The 17,537-nt window shown below is 47.3% G+C and overlaps 1 protein-coding gene across 9 annotated transcripts in view; it reads right to left on the reverse strand.

Annotated features, from left to right (window-relative positions):
* LOC119977609 (mitogen-activated protein kinase kinase kinase kinase 4) overlaps positions 1-17,537 on the reverse strand; it is a 399,419-nt gene that overhangs the window by 19,891 nt on the left and 361,991 nt on the right. For all 9 annotated transcript variants that reach the window (XM_038818739.1, XM_038818736.1, XM_038818742.1 and 6 more), the window contains one exon: positions 7,586-7,720. In XM_038818739.1, the coding sequence (XP_038674667.1) occupies positions 7,586-7,720 (135 nt within the window). The remainder of the gene's footprint in view (positions 1-7,585; positions 7,721-17,537) is intronic.

Here is a 17,537-nt window from a genome sequence, read left to right on the forward strand (position 1 = left end):
TTGTGGTTTTTATAAATGACTTGGATGAGGAAGTGAAAGGGTGGGTTAGTAAGTTTGCCGATGATGCGAAGGTTGGTTGAGTTGTAGATGGTGTTGAGGGCTGTTGCAAGTTACAACAGGACATTGACAGGATGCAGAGCTGGGGTGAGAAGTGGCAGATGGAGTTCAACCTTGATAAATGTGAAGTGATTCATTTTGGAAGGTCGAATTTGAATGCTGAATACAGGGTTAAAGGCAAGATTCTTGGAAGTGTGAAGGAACAGAGGGATCTTGGTGTCTACGTACATAGATCCCTCAAAGTTGCCAGCCAGTTTGATAGGGTTGTTAAGAAGGCGTATTGTGTATTGGCTTTCATTAACAGGGGGATTGAGTTTAAGAGCCATGAGGTTTTGCTGCAGCTTTATAAAACCCTGGTTAGACCACACTTGGAATATTGTGTCCAGTTCTGGTCGCCTCATTATAGGAAGGATGTGGATGCTTTGGAGAGGGTGCAGAGGAGATTTACCAGGATGCTGCCTGGACTAGAGGGCATGTCTTATGAAGAAAGGTTGAGGTAGCTGGGGCATTTCTCACTGGAGCGAAGAAGGAAGAGAGGTGACTTATACAGGTGTACAAGGTGATGAGAGGCATGGATAGAGTGGATAGCCAGAGACGTTTCCCAAGGGTGGAAATGGCTGTCATGAGGGGGACATAATTTTAAGGTGATTGGAGGAAGGTGCAGGGGTTCTTTACACAGAGAGTGCTGGGTTCGTGGACTGCACTGCCAGCAGAGGTGGAGGAGTCCGAGTCATTAGGGACGTTTAAGCGACTCTTGGACAGGCACACGGACAGCAGTAAATTGAAGGGGGGTAGGTTAGGTTGATCTTGGATTAGGATAAATGGTCAGCACAACTTCGCGGGCCGAAGGGCCTGCACTGTGTTGTATTGTTTGAGTGCTCTTTCAGGGGATCGGTGCAGACAATAGCTAAAAGGCCTCCTTCTGCACTGTAGGACTTATTTTACAGAGAAGTATGTGATGGAGCTTACAGCAAATGGGAGGGAAAAGAGAGAAGAGCCTTTCAACAAAGTCAAACAGCCTTGCTTTCTCATTGAGAACAATGGTGAGGCTAATTAAGGCACCATTACGGTGCAGTAAATCAGACAGCAATTTCTGGAGTCAGTACATTTGCGGTTAAACATGGTAATCTGAATGTTGCTCTCCGAGTTATCTTGTTCCTCCACAAGCTGCTCCAAATTGACGGCTCGCCAACAAACCTTGCAGTAAACTAGATGCAGCCATGTGAAGTTGAAATGAGAAAGCAGCGAGACTTCGAGGGGGTGGGGCATAAAGCAGCGAGACTGTATGGGGGGCATAAAGCAATGAGACTTCGAGACGGGTGGAGCTTAAAGCACAAGACTGAGGGGTTGGGGCAAAAAGCAGCTGGACGTCAAGGGGGTGGGGCAGCACAAAGTAGTGAGAGTGAGAGGGGCGGGGCATAAAGCAGTGAGATGTGACATTGCAGGGGAGCACTGAATCGCTGGTCAGTATTTCCTATTTCTCTCATCTAAGCTAGGGAACGTCAATTGGGGAAAATAGAAGATCTGATTGAAATAAGAACTTAAGCAAAGGTAGAACGAGAGGCATTAATGCAAATTTATTTAATAAAATAATTAGTTAATTAAATTATTTATATGGCAGGACAAATTATGTGCTGCAGCACCTGGGAATTTTTGCACACAAGCATGATTCAAAATAAACATATCTGCAGTAACTTTATGACTTGAGGAACTTAGGTTCAGAGTTCATAAACTGGAGTCTGAGGTACGGACACTGCAATGCAATGGGGAAGGAGAAAGTCACCAGGACATTTTGTTCCAGGAGGTAGTCACACCCCTTGGGTTAAGGCCTTTAATTAGGTCCATAGTCAAGGATAGGAGGGCGTGACAAATGAGGTAGATATGGGGATCAAGAAGGTAAGTGTGGAGGAGCCGCAGACTTTGCATCTGTCCTAACAAATTTGTGGATCGTGCAGCTTGCGTGCATGAAAATGGGGGCTGCAAAATGGATGTTGTCTCACTGCAATGCAGGAACCCAATCAAGCGCTGGGGGGGGGGGGGGGGGGGAATGTAGCAGTGGTAGGACACAATATTGGTCAGGAGTGTCGGCAGCTTTCTGTCGCTCAGAGCATGTCAAGAAAACTGTGTTGCCTGCCCAAGTGCCAAAATTTGGGACAGCTGCTCTGGATTGGAAAGAACTTTCAGTGGGAGGGGGGAGGATCTAGTTTTCCTTGTCCATGGAGGTACCAACAACATAGATAGAACTAGGAAAGAGGTTCTACTTAGAATAGCAGTTCGGGGCTGAATTATAAAGCAGAACCACAAAGGTATTCATCTCTGGATTAAAAGCTGAGCCACGAGTAAATTGGCATACTGTAAATGGCTTTCGCTTCATGGAACACTGGCACCAGTACTGAAAAAGTGAGAGCTGTACTGCTGGAATGGTTTTCTCCAAAACACTGGGATCAGTGTTCTGGCAAGTTGTATAACTAAGGTGGTGGAGAGGACATTAAACTAAATAGTCAGGGCAACGGATCAAGTGAAGGAAAATGTGATAAATTAAATTGAGAGGACGGGGCAAGAAAGCAAGCTAGCAACAAGGGTAATGATAATCAGAGGGTAGCAGGTTACTACCAGTGTGAGAGATGGATGAGGTATCTAATAACTCTGCTAGCTGAACATCCATCTATGTGTGAGCAGGAAGGTTCAGACCAGCCTCGTGTTGGTGAATGAGCTGCAGCTCAGATCTAGGCATTCCTTTCAGGGTGCTCTGGATGATGGCAGCAGCTCCTCCACCCCTCTGCCTGAAACCAATGCAGCTGACAAGGCCACGGCAACTGAGGACTGTCCGGCCAGGACATTGGGCTCTCCCACCCAGAAGGGGCCTACACGAGCTCCAGTGACCAGAGGATGGCCGCCAAGGTCATCAAAGTAGTAGGCTGCCTCCAATCCAGCTGCCATCAAGGGACTTGTCTACTGGTCAACTTGTATCTTCCCATTAATTATATAAATGTAACATTATGTGAAATGGCCTTGCTGTACTTCATGGAATTGATAGGGAAAAGGCCTCTGAGTGGTGTGCGGCACGTATGAAGGGCTGCAAATTTTATTTCAGAGGGCAAAACTTGACTTCAGGTCACAGGAGTGCCTTATCATCAAAGATAATTAAGGTGTCGTAACCTTTTCCATCGCTTCGACTCCTTGATGTGGATGCCTACAAGACCTCCCATCAGGATCCTCACATTGGGATCCAGCTCCTCAGCCTAGGACTGTTCAGGCTCCTCCTAATACTAAGTACTCGATCAATCGTCTGGGGCCTTTCGTGCAGGTTCGCCATCTTTCTCTCTTCTCCACCCCCCCCCCCCCCCCCCCCCCCCCCCGGCATACTCAGGAGGATATTGCAGTGAACCGCCTGAGCCGGCAAGGCAGAAAACCCTAATTTGAGAAGGCCAATTGTCTTCTCAATTGTTGCCTTTGTGAAGGCATGACCGAGGTTGTAACTCTCCTCAGCTGCAGTCCTGGGTGTCTCAGCTAACTTTTCAGTGGAGAGCCTTTGTCCCCCAGGAGCCAACCATACAAGCCAGCTGGAGAAATAAAGAGTCTTGGCATCTGGGAGTGACGGGAGGATGTAGGCATCATGACAATGTCCTGTATCTCTGGCACAAACCTGCAGTATCTGACTCGTGCAGTTACGCACTGAATGAGCGAGTGGAAGCCCTTTTTATTGACAGAGGCCGCCGACTCAACTGCTGGTGCCTTTACGTGGGACACATGCATGTAGTCAGTGGTTCTCTGGATGCACAGGAATCCAATTTTCGCAGCAAATTCTCTGGCTCGCTCTGCCTGGCTAGCCTCAGTGGTCCTAAACTGAATTAAAGCACTGACTCTTCAGAAGTGCACCATCAGTGACTAGCTTGATGAGTCTGTGACCAGCTGATTGGGAGACACCACATAGATCTCCCACTAACACCTGGAAAGAACCTGAGGCAGAGTTCAGGCCAAGTCACCTTTATAGCCACAGGCATAAGGTGGCCACCTACATAGTTGGAGGTGATTTTAGGACCGATCATTTTGCAGAGAAGCTGTCAATCTCCCTGGAGTGGCAGAGTCTTCCTCAACACAACCTCATGTCCGGATAGAATGAGTAATGCATATAAATCCTGCCTGCTGGGTAAATGTTGCCTGCTCGGGAACCTTTTGATTTGCACTTCCTGCTGGCCCTGGACCCTTCTGATTGTGCCTCCCGGCCCCTGATTCCACTCGGGTGATGCCTGCAGGCAACTGGTCCACTCTCCGGTTTTGTTCATCTCAGGAGGTCCCCCCAGCAGGGTAGACAATCTCCATTTTTTTTCTAAAAGATGACTGCATAGAATTACAACACCAGGTTAAAGTCCAACAAGTTTGTTTCAAATCACTAGCTTTCGGAGCACTGCTCCCGCCTCAGGTGAATGCCGGCATCTCCACATCATGCATAGAATTATGCATTGAAGGCGGCACGGCCGCATAATGGTCAGCACTGTTGTTTCACAGCTCCAGGGTCCTAGGTTCGACTCCTGACTTCGTGCACTGTCTCTGCGGAGTCTGCATGCTCTCCCTGTGTCTGCATGGGTTTCCTCCAGTTTCCTTCCACAGTCCAAAGATGTGCGGTTTAGGTGGATTGGCCATGCAAAATTGCCCTTTGTGTCCAAAAAGGTTAGGTGGGGTTACTGGGTTACAGGGATAGGATGGTGGTGTGGGCTTGAGTAGGGTGCTCTTTCCAAGGACCAGTGCAGACTCGATGGGCTAAATAGCCTCCTTCTGCACTGTAAATTCTATGATTCTATGAAGGGGCCTCTCGGCAGAAAGCCTCTGCAAATCATGAGTCCACCAGAAACTATCTGAAAATAAACTGCATCCAACTCGGATCAAAACTCCTACTTACTCACCTTGCCAAGATCCTGTACACCTTTTTTCCTGCCCTGGATGTAGAATTCATGAACAATGTGAAGGCCTCCATGCTGAGTGACCCTTGTGCCAAGTGTAAAAGCATACGGATCATTCAAAATCAGTCGCTGTTTACATTACCTTAATTGGCCCTTTAACTGTCAGCAGCCACAGATTCAACTTCTGCGCATGCCTGCTGATTGAAATATCACACGTGGTACCTTCCAACACATCAGCTGTGTGCTTGTCCATCAAGCATAAAATTCTGGCCTTGGGGTCAGAGTTGAAAAATAAGGGCCGGGATTCTCAGAGCCTCGTGCCGAAATCGCGCTTGGCTCTGGGGCGGAGAATGAGGCGTTTGACTCACAATCGGGTCCGACGTCTTCCCATGATTCTCCGCGGACCGGAGAATCGCCGGCAGTCGTGCAAGCGTGATCGACACGGCACCAGTCGGGGGCCATTGAAAGAGGCCAGGACAGCCAGGGTTCTGATCGGGGGCCAAAGATCGGCGCACGATCTGGGGGGGGGGGGGGGGGGGGGGGGGGGTGCTCTATATTGTTGGGGCCGGCTTGCTGTGTGCGTCCGCCATGTTGCTCGGGGCCGCTGCCGCAGGCGGCCGGCACGCACATGCGTGGACCCGCGGCCAGAAGTGCTGGGTCCCGTATTGGCAGCTGGAGCTGTGCCGAGCACTCGGCGCCCTGCTGGCCCCCTTCAGGTAAGTGAATCGCTGGGTCAAGGGGCCCGTTGACGCCAGCATGAAACGCTCTTTTGTTTGCGCCGGCATCAACACTTAGCCGCCGTTTCGGAGATTCACGCCAAAGGATTCTCCCACTTAAGATGGAGATGAGACTCAGACTGGTCAGCCTGTGGAATTCTCTTCCCCAGACAGCAGTGGGGACAGGGTCACAGAATATTTTATGGATTCTTGATTGACAAGCAAGTTAAAAGGAGTCAGGAAAGTTGAGACCACAACCAGATCAGCCATGATCTTATCAAAGGGCTGAGCTGTCTCAAGGGACTGAATATTTGTATGTTTGTGTGAAGTACTTAGCCAATGTTTACCCATAGAATTCCTACAGTGCAGAAGGAGGCCATTCAGCCCATCGGGTCTACACCGACCCTCTGAAAGAGCACCCCACCTACGCCCACTTCCCCATCCTAACCCGCACATCTTTTGGCCACTAAGGGGCAATTTAGCTTGACCAATCCACCTAACCTGCACATCTTTGGTCTGTGGGGAAAAAAACCAGAGGAAACCCATGCAGAAAGTGCAAGCTCCACATAGTCATCCAAGGCCGAAATTGAACCCAGGCCCCGAGCACTGTGAGGCAGTAGTGCTAACCACTGTGCCACCATGCTGCCACTAAACATATAGGAAAAGCTTGTGTCTTCTGGTGTAAGTAAATTTTTAAGGGCAGCACGGTAGCATTGTGGATAGCACAATCGCTTCACAGCTCCAGGGTCCCAGGTTCGATTCCGGCTTGGGTCACTGTCTGTGTGGAGTCTGCACATCCTCCCCGTGTGTGCGTGGGTTTCCTCCGGGTGCTCCGGTTTCCTCCCACAGTCCAAAGATGTGCGAGTTAGGTGGATTGGCCATGATAAATTGCCCTTAGTGTCCAAAATTGCCCTTAGTGTTGGGTGGGGTTACTGAGTTATGGGGATAGGGTGGAGGTGTTGACCTTGGTAAGGGTAGGGTGCTCTTTCCAAGAGCCGGTGCAGACTCGATGGGCCGAATGGCCTCCTTCTGCACTGTAAATTCTATGTAATTCTATGTAAACCTTTCCAGCACTGAAAATGTAATTTCACAAAAGCAGAGTCTCAGTCTTTCAGAATTTAATTGGCGTTGCAGCATTTTAAAGTTAAAATAAAATGCTTTCACTTGATCTTTGTCTCTCAGTCCCACCTCTGTTTCCCGTTCTCTGTACCTGACCTTCAATGAGCTGAATCAAATGTACATATCCTGGTTTATACTTTTTGCACACAGTGTATTAGGCCAGGCGCAGAGTTAAGTAAGCAAATTCTGCTTTACAATGTTCTTTTGCCACAACATCAGTATAAAATTTCCAGCCGTACGAGTGCCATTTACACTCCCCGTTGCTCAATGCCAGTGAATGGGATTTCAAATATAGCCATAAGAAGTGTCAAATGCATATCGTGAACCCTGTGCTCAAGTCACTTCCAATCTGCCAATGTTTAGTTCACTCTGGGCTCCTGGCTGACAAATCTAGGAGGTTTATTTCCTCAGTTCGAGAGTGGTCTCCAGAGGCGTAATGCATTAACTGGCCAATTTCTCAAACACAATTACACTGTCAAATGATTTGGAATTATACTTTTTAAATGCAGGATATTTGTTCTTAATGTTTTCTTAGTCTAGTGACATTGCACACACTGGACGCTATTTTCATGGCAAAATTTAACCACTGCAAATGATGATGTGCTCGCGTACATACATCAAGACCCAGCAAACAATCAAACAACATGTCTGCAGGGACCCACACAGATACTACAGGCCAATTGCAGATGAAAATAATGTATATTTCATTGTATTTGTAATGCTGCAGACACGTCAATTTTGTTTCAACTTTGCAACTTTTAGTATATTTCAAAGTGCATATAATTTTCTCACCAACTTTGTAGTGTACACATCCTTCCAAGTCCCCAACTGTTGTCCAGCCTTGCTTTTTCTCTACTTCAGGATCATTGCGCAATATCTTGTTTCTTAACCAGGACAGATAATATACTCGCAATTTGTTTTTCTTCCCTTTAAGCAGATAATACAAAGTTATTGATGAATACAGCTTAGAATAGTTCAACTGTATAATGTAATACAATAAAATTATACATCAAAATATAATAATCTTTATTGTCACAAATAGTTGTAACAAGAGTATTAGATTACAAAGATATACTCATGAATCTGCAGACAACAGAGTTTTGAATGAAATGCAGCTTACAAGAGCTTAATGCACTCTAGGGGCTGGTTTAGCTCAGTGGGCTAAACCGCTAGCTTTTAAAGCAGACTAAGCAGGCCAGCAGCACGGTTCGATTCCCGTACCAGCCTCCCCGGACAGGAGCAGAATGTGACGACTTGGGGCTTTTCACAGTAACTTCATTGAAGCCTACTCGTGACAATAAGCGATTTCCATTTCATTTCATTAATGATTCATATCTGGCCTCGTCTCATTGCAATCTTTATACGTCATATGGTAAATATATGGAATGCGCTGCTTTGGGAGTTGGTAGGTGCAGGTACAATAGCGACATTTAAGTGGCATCTAGACAAATATATGAATAGGGTGGGAATGAAAGGATACAGACTCCGTAAGTGCATACGGTTTTAGTTTAGACAGGTACCATGGTCGATGCAGTGTCGGAGGGCCAAAGGGCCTGTTCTTGTGCTGTATTGTTCTTTGTACTGAAAAGTTAGAGAAATGCCTGCCTAGCTGATATTTGGAGGGGGTCTGAAGCAGAACAGAAGACAGCTTATGTTAAATAACTACACCTAGTGTTTGTTGTTTAACATGCTTATTTAACAACTAAAGTCCAAGTCATAATCTAATGTAGTTTTACTCTAATTCACATTCTCCCCGTATCTGCGCGAGTTTCCTCCGGGTGCTCCGGTTTCTTCCCACAGTCCAAAGATGTGCGGGTTAGGTGGATTAGCCATGCTAAATTGCCCTCGAGTGTCCAAAAAGGTTAAGTGGGGTTACTGGGATAGGGTGGAGGCGTGGGCTTAAGTAGGGTGCTCTTTCCAAGGGTGGGTGCAGACTCAATGGGTGGAATGGCCTCCTTCTGCACTGTAAATTCTATGTTTACTTGCAGTTCGAGTGTGTTTACATATCTGATAACTAGGTAGGAGAGTTTCTAAGTTTGAAGCTGACTTAACACGTTCACATTGACAAAACACGACAGGACAGCCTGTATCGATCACTGGGTAAGATCCACAATAAACAGTACAGGTTTTTAAAACTATCGATGATAAAGTAGAAGCTGTGCATGACTCAAACCAAGTAAGCCATTATAGAAAATGGCCAGGATTCTCCATTCCCTGTTGACAAGATCAGGAATCCCAATCGAGTGGAAAATCCCACATCTGCCCAAAAACGGGATCGGCGCCAGAGAGCAGACCCGTCCCCAATTCGGATCCGGTCGCACCATGCCGGCCATAGCAGGATTCCCACCATGCTCCTTCCAGCGCTAGAAAACAACTCCTTTGCTTTAATTTCAATGTGATTAACAGGCTGGAAGCCCAAATCTCCATGTCCCCATTATGCTCCACCCCTCCCAGCCAGGAGACATGTGACTTGTCAGAATTCTTTCTCTTTATACAGATGCTGCCAGGTCTGCTGTTTATAATCCAGAATTTTCAACAGGCAATATGATCTTGGCCAAAATGATATTCGTGGCTCAATAAAAATAAAATTACAGTACATTAATATTCTCTATAAGGAAGTCTTGTGGCGCAGAGGTTTTGTCAGATGAGTGGCAATCAGACTTGAACTGCTGGTCTGATCCTTTTCACTTAATAATAACAATACTAATAATCGCTTATTATCACAAGTAGGCTTCAATGAAGTTACTGTGAAAAGCCCCTAGCCGCCACATTCTGGCGCCTGTTCGGGGAGGCCGATACGGGAATTGAACCTGCGCTGCTGGCACTGTTCTGCATTACAAGCCAGCTGTTTAGCCCATGGTACTAAACCGGCTGCATAGGCTAGAATGCAGCTGCACCGTTCTCATCCGATGTTCAAATTGGGACCAGGTGAGAAAGGTGAAGTGCAGATGTTCAGTCAAGTGCAGGAGACCAGAGGGAATGGAAGCCAGGCCCCCTGTTTTTACAGCACTCGTGGGGGAAGGGGCATTAGATGCACAGCCAGGACATGGAGGGAGGGACACGAGAGGGAGAGCAGTTGGGGGACTCCCTGGGTGGTCCTGTGGAGTGTCGGGGGGTGGGGGACAGGGAAATCCGCATGATTGTTACCCAGGAATTACAAACGGTTTTAATTCTTCTAACCTTTCCCAGGTAGCTATTCGTTAAAGACAGTTGCAGGAACCATCTGAAGTCACTGATTTAAATCAGAGTATTGGCTGGTCACAGTAGAGGGTAATTGCCCATCCAAAGTTTGAACTTTGAACTGGCATGAGGATCTCCTGGGAGATCTCCCAGGGCACCTTCTGAGTATATCCCTACTACAAGCCTCTGGAGATTGGAAACTATGGGCCATCTATTTTTATTTAATTGTTCAAGTATAACATTATTGGCAGGTACACACTTTGAAATAATTAAGACATTTGAAATACATTTACGTACTTCAGAAATATGTGATATGGTGATTGTTGTACTATTGTTCCTATGCAAGATATCTCATGTGTCGAACAGCATTCATTTTGTATTTGTTAACCTGACTTTGCAAGACCCAATCAAAACCTTGCACAGCCTCAAAATCAGGTAGCACCCCCTTTTTTTCATGTATCAACATCCCTTTCTGTCACTTAATCTCAGTAGCTTTGACCCGTTTCACAGACCTTGCCTTTTGTTCTTCCCCCACTCCTCCCAACCGTGACCCCTGTACTTGCTAGAGACCCAGGCTATCTCCAGGCTTTTTAGTTCTATTGAAAGGTCATCAACTTAAAACAAATTATATTTCTCTCTCCGCAGATGCTGTCTAACCATCATTTTCTATGTTGAGTCATTTTTGGCATCTAGTAACTAAATTAAGCATTAATGAATGAAACCTGCTATAATCTGAACCAAACTACTTGATTACCAAACTTGTGGCACACCTTTCAACAGCAGTTTCTTTCCCCACATTGCACATCAGCTCTCTGGACAAGATTAGTCAATTTGGTGTCAGACTAGCAGTCTAGTGTGTGTTCCTAGTCGTATACAGACTGGGTTGAGACTACTATACCTTAATTATCAAGACCCTCATGCTTGCAAGGATGAGACCTTCATCTCAGTCTGAGACTGATTCTACCAGGGTTGTATGGATCAACCGAGGTCCCCCCCCCCACCCAAAAAAAAGGAGGCTACATCAACGATGCTGGTGCTTCACAGTGCAATAGAGGAGGAATTTCTGGGATGTATACAGGATGGTTCTCTCAACCAATACGTAGAGGAACTAACAAGAGAATAAGCTATCTTGGACTTGGTGTTGTGCAATGAGAAAGAATTGGTTGACAATCGAGTTGTGAAAGAACCTTTGGGGATGAGTGACCATAATATGTTAGAATTCTTTATCATGGTGGATAGTGAGGTAGTTGATTCTGAGACTAGGGTCCTGAATCTCAATAAAGATAACTGGTGATATGAGTCTTGACTTGGATATGATGGACTGAGAAACATTACTGAAAGGAAGGACAATAGACAGGCAATGTCAGGTATTAAAAGGAATCAATAGGTGAACTCCAAAAGTTGTTTAGTCCTATTTGACGCAAGAGTAGAAAGGGAAGCATGGCCAAGCCATTGCTTACAAGGGAAATTAGAGACAGTATTAGGTTCAAAGAAAAGGCATACAAATTAGCAAGAAAAAGCAATAGACCTGAGGATTGGGGACAGTTTAAATTTCAGCAAAGGTGAACCAAGGAATTGATTAAGGGGGGGAAAATACAATATTATAGTAAGCTAGCGGAGGACTTAAAAAATGATGTAGGCTCCTTACAGTCAGAATGGGGGGATTCATTAGGAGAACAAAAAAATGGCTGAGGAACTAAATTCGTACTTTGCTTCTGTCATCACAAAGGAAAACATGAAAAAAGAAGTTCTGAGAAATACAAGTTTCAGGGAGGAGCTGGAGGAAATTAGTATGAGCAAAGAAATGGTTTGGCGGAAATTAATGGGATTGAAGGCAGACAAATCTCCAGGACCTGATAATCTTCATCTCAGAGTACTTAAGGTTAAGGAAGTAGCCCTAGAAATAGTAGATCAATTGGTGGTCATTTTCCAAAATTCGTTGGACTCTGGAATGGTTCCTATAGATGCGAAGGTAGCTAATATAACCCCGCTATTCAAAAAGAGAGGTAGAGAGAAAACAGGGACCTATAGACCAGTGAGCCTAGACCAGGGAAGCTGCTAGAGTCCATTGTCAAGTATTTTAAATTACAGCATTTGAAAAGCAATAGTATAATCAGACAAAGTCAGCATGGATTTACAAAACGGAAATCATGCTTGACAAATCTACTGGAATTCTTTGAAGATGTAACTAGTAGAGTTGACCAGGGAGACCTGGTGGATGTGGTTTATTTAGACTTTTGATAAGGTCTCACTCACATAGCAGCTTACTATGTAAAGTTAAAGCACATGGGCTTGCGGGTAGTGCCTTCAGATCGATAGAAAGCTGGTTAGCAGATAGGAAGCAAAAAGGTTAGAATAAATGGATCTTTTTCCAATTGGCAGGCAGTGACTAGTGGGGTACCACAGGGATCTGTCCGTGGACCCCAACTGTTCATATGATATATTAATGATTTGGACGAGGGAATTAAATGTACAATTTTCAGATAGTATAAAGTTGGGTGGAAGGGTGAACTGTCAGGAGAATGCAGAGGTGCTTCTGTGTGGTTTTGACAGGCTGTGAGTGGGCAGAAAACATGGCAGATGCAGTATAATGTAGATAAATGCAAGGTTATTCACTTTAGTAGCAAAAAAAGGGCGGCAGATTATTATTTGAATTGGTATAAATTGAGAGGGGTAGATATTCAGCGAGATCTTGGTGCCCTCGTGCATCAAGCGCTGAAAGTAAGCACGCAGGTACATCAGGCAGTAAAGAAGGCAAATTGCATGTTTGGCCTTCAAAGCAAGAGGATTTGAGTATAGGAATAGGGATGCTTTACTGCAATTGCATAGGGCATTGATAAGGCCACACCTGCAGTATTACGTGCAGCTTGCTGTCCTTATTGGAGGAAGGATGTTCTTGCTATGGAAGGAGTGCAGCAAAGGTTTACTAGGCTGATTCCTGGAATGGCGGGACTCTCACATGAGGAGAGACTAAATTGGTTAAGATTATATTCATTTGAGTTGAGAAGAATGAGGGCATATCCTCGAAACTCTAACAGGATTAGACTGGGTAGATTCAGAAAGAATGTTCCCGATTGGGGGTGGGGTGGAAGAGTCCAGACCAAGGGGTCATAATTTGAGGATTAGGGGTAAACCTTTTAGGACTGAGGTGAGGAGAAATTTCTTCACCCTGAGAGTGGTGAATCTATGGAATTCACTACTACGGATAGTAGTTGAAGCAAAAATGTGCATTGCGAAGAAGGAATTAGATATAGCTCTCGAGGCTAAAGAGACCAAGGAACATCGGGGGGGGGGGGGGGGGGGTGTGGTGTGTGTGTGTGTGTGTGTGTGTGTGTGTGAATTAGGGTATTGAACTTGATGATCAGCCATGATCCTAGCAAATGGCGGAGCAGGGTCGAAGTACCGAACAGCCTCTTCCTGCTTCTATTTTCTATGCATGTGTCTATATATGTTTCATATCATTCATCAAATGCAGAATGGTGCTGCCACCAAGTGGCTCCACCAAGAGTTGCATCCATAAATATCTCCCACTGAGCATAAATCTGTCTCGAGCTTTGTTTGGGTGAATAAAGAGAAGCATTTTTTTCTTTCATGGGATTTGGGCAATGCTGGAAAGTTCAGCATTCATTTTTTTAATAAACATTTTATTGAGGTATTTTTGGTATTATAGCAACAACAAAATAAACAATGTACATGAAACTATAAACATGGTGCAAAAGCCGTCTCCCTCCCTTACAGGTCCCACCTTTATTAACCCCCTACACTAAGCTAAAGTAAACCCCCCTCCTCCCGCTTCTGCTGACGATTAATTTTCCGCGAAGAAGTCGATGAACGGCAAACCCCAACAGTGACCCTCTCGAGGCGAACTCGATTTTCTCCAGACAGAGAAAGCTAGCCATGTCCGATAGCCAGGTCTCCGACTTCGGGGGCTTCGAGTCCCTCCAAGCTAATAGTATCCGTCTCCAGACTATCAGGGAAGCAAAGGCCAGAACATCGGCCTCTTTCTCCACCTTGATTCCTGGGTCTTCTGACACCCCGGTTGATCCAGACACCCCTCTGGATTCAGCGCCACCCTGGTTTTTAACACCGTGGACATGACATCTGCAAACCCCTGCCAAAATCCCCTAAGCTTAGGAGATGCCCAGAATATGTGGACGTGGTTCGCTGGTCCTCCCGCACATTTTGCACACCTGTCTTCCACCTCAAAGAATCTGCTCATCCGGGCCACTGTCATGGGAGTCGAGTGAACGACATTGAATTGTATCAGGCTGAGCCAGGCACATGTTGTGGACACGTCAACTCTACTGAACGCGTTCGCTCATAGACCCCTCCCCTCCCTTCTCCTCCTCCCACTTGCGCTTCAGCTCCTCGGTCTGCATCGCCTCTGACCCCATAAGTTCCTTGTAAATGTCAGAGACACTCCCTTCTCCTACCCACCCTCTGGAAACTACCCTGTCCTGAATCCCCCTTAGCGGTAGGAGCGGGAAGGTTGACACCTGTTTACGTAGGAAGTCCTGGACCTGCAGATACCTGAATTTGTTTCCCCTCGCCAACCCAAACTTCTCCTCCAGCGCCGTCATACTCGGAAAGTCCCCTCTATAAACATATCCCTGCTCTCCGCGATGTCCAGAACCCCCCATCCAGTGATTATTACAGATTGGGGACCAGACCAATGCTCCCTCTGCTCCCACATGTCTCCTCCATTGCCCCAGACTCTCAGGGCCGCCACCACCATGGGGCTGGTGGAGTACCGTGCCGGTGGGAACGGCAGAGGCACAGTTACCAACGCCCCCAGACTGGTGCCCTTGCATGAAGCCGCCGCCATACGTTCCCATGGCGACCCCTCCTCCACCACCCACTTCCTGATCACCAGACAGGACACGGCTACTATAAAGCCAGAGGGCACTAGTTTTCCAGCTTTCTCGGGATGCAGCCTCTGAGACAGCCAGAGCCCGTGATCAGCAACACTAACATCTACCATATGCTAGCAGTATAGTCTGGTCAGGTTAGCCTCAGGTCTCCAGTCAACTTAACATAGTGTCAACCCATAGTGCAAGTATGTTTAACAGCTCATAGTTAAATAAAATAGAATTGTACTTCTACAAGTGTTGGTAGCCTGTCTCAATCACTGCTATGGTAAACGCAGTCCTCACAGACCCAGCATACCCAACACATCAGGGGAGACATTGAAACACGAACAGGAGTTTCGGGAGGACCGCCATCTTCACTGTCTGAACCCTCCCAGCCAGTGATAACGGAAGCGCATCCCACCTCCGAAAATCGTCCCCCCCGAACCAGCCCATTGAGGCTCTCAGAGCAATTGCCAACGGCTCTATAGCTAGCGTGAACAACAGTGGGGAGAGGGGGCATCCCTGTCTCCCAGTCCCCCGGTACAGTCTAAAATAGTCCGACGTTGTCCTATTTGTCCGTACGTTTGCCACAGGAGCCTGATACAGCAATCTGACCCAGTCAATAAAGCCCAACACAAATACCAACCGTCCCAGCACCTCCCACAGATAATCCTATTCTACCCGATCAAAAGCCTTTTCTGCATCCATTGCGATCACTACCCCCACCTCCCTACCTTTCAGGGGCATCATGATCACGTTTAACAATGCTCTTATATTGGCCACCAACTGCCTATCCTTAACAAACCCCGTCTGGTCCTCTCCAATAACGTCCGGAACACAATCCTCAATCCTGGAGGACAAAATTTTGGCCAGCAATTTGGCATCCACATTCAACAGGGATATCGGCCTGTAGGACCCACAGCGCTCAGGGTTCTTGGCCCGCTTCAGAATCAGCGAAATTGTGGCCTGTGATATCGTCAGGGCAGCACCCCTCTTTCCCTTGCCTCATCGAACATCCTCATCAACACCTGCCCCAATATCCCAGAGAACATTTTATAAAACTCCACTGGGTACCCGTCCGGCCCCGGGGCTTTACCCGACTGCAGGCCTTCAGACCCTCCACTATTTCTAAGTCCAGCATTCATTACCCATCCTTAATTCCCTTGAACGGAAGTGCTTGATGAGCCACTTCAGAGGGCATTTAAGAGTCAATCACAATTCTGTGGTCTAGTGTCACTAGGAGGTCAGACCAGTTAAGGATGGCAGATTCCCTTCCCTAAAGGACATTAGTGAACCAAAGGCAGTTTTACAACAAATCAATATTAGTCATCATGGAGCACGATTCTCCGGAAACATTTCTAAGCGTGGTAGGGAGTGAGAACTGCTGCGAGCTTCCCGGCGCTCGGCTGACAACAATATTCAATATTTTAAAAAATAAATTTAGTGTACCCAATTCATATTAAGGGGCAATTTAGCTTGGCCAATCCACCTACTTTGCACATCTTTGGGTTGTGGGGGCGAAACCAACGCAAACATGGGGGAATGTGCAAACTCCATACGGACAGTGACCCAGAGCCGGGATCGAACCTGGGACCTCGGCGCTGTGAGGCTGCAATGCTAACCCACTGTGCCACCATACTGCCCAGATATTCAATGTTAATTGGTCGACTTCACAAGGCCCCAGTGGCTTCGCGCCGCAAATGAAGGCTCGCCAGCCGATTCACCAGCACTGCACTTGCCAGTCCCCCACTAACAAGGTCGAGCAGCACTTGCTCAGTCAAACCCAACCAGCTCGCATCAATGGCACCCAGGAGGCTGGTCCCAAGATTCGGGGATGCAGATCTGGGGAGACTGCTAGACACAGTGGAGGCCAGGAGGAATGTCCTGTTCCCCCAAGAGTCCCGGAGGGTAGCTGTGGGGCAGCTAGTACTGTCTGGGACGAGGTGGTGGAGTGTGAGCCTGGGGGTGTGACCAGCAGGACTGGTCTTCAGTGCAGGAAAAAGGTAAATGATCTACACCGGGCAGGACGAGTGAGCAGACATCCACGTTCCCCCCCACAACGCAGGATGTCTTTCCGACCCAGGCAAGCATCCACCCCCCAACTCCCCATATGTACTCCACCCCCCTCTCCCTTAAACCCGCCCCAACCCTTCCTTCACACATCCCCTCCCACCGCTGTGAACCAGGTGTATGGCTAATGATGCCCCCTGTGTCTCCTCAGGAAAAGCTCTCCCACAATTTCCGGGAGAGGGCACAGCCTGGCGGTGGTGTGCCAACATAAGAATCCTCACCACTTTTGAGGAGCGGGCCCTAGAGGTGACTGGTGTGACAGAGGACAGGGCAGTCACCAATGCTGAGGTTGGCGGATGCCGCAGAGGTGAGGAACCACCGGGCTCCATCTGGAGGACCTGTCAAACACGCGTTGTTATTGCCTTGCTGACTGACCCATCCATCCCACTCACCATATATCCATTCTCCCGCAGGTCCACCAGCTGACGGAACCTGCCCATTCTGGGTGACCTCTCTCCAGCATCCCTTGAGACCACATTGGAGGAACGCTCCAAGGATGCCACCGCAATAGTAGTGTCACAGCTGTCACCCCACCCTCTACCAGCGCAGATAAATGTACCTCGGTGGGATATGTTAGTGGTCAGGCCTCTGGGGCACAATCTGGTGAGCACCTCACTGCTGCTGATGTACATCAGTTGGAGGTA

The sequence above is a fragment of the Scyliorhinus canicula genome, chromosome 14 (assembly GCF_902713615.1).
Source record: "Scyliorhinus canicula chromosome 14, sScyCan1.1, whole genome shotgun sequence".
NCBI lineage: Eukaryota > Metazoa > Chordata > Chondrichthyes > Carcharhiniformes > Scyliorhinidae > Scyliorhinus > Scyliorhinus canicula.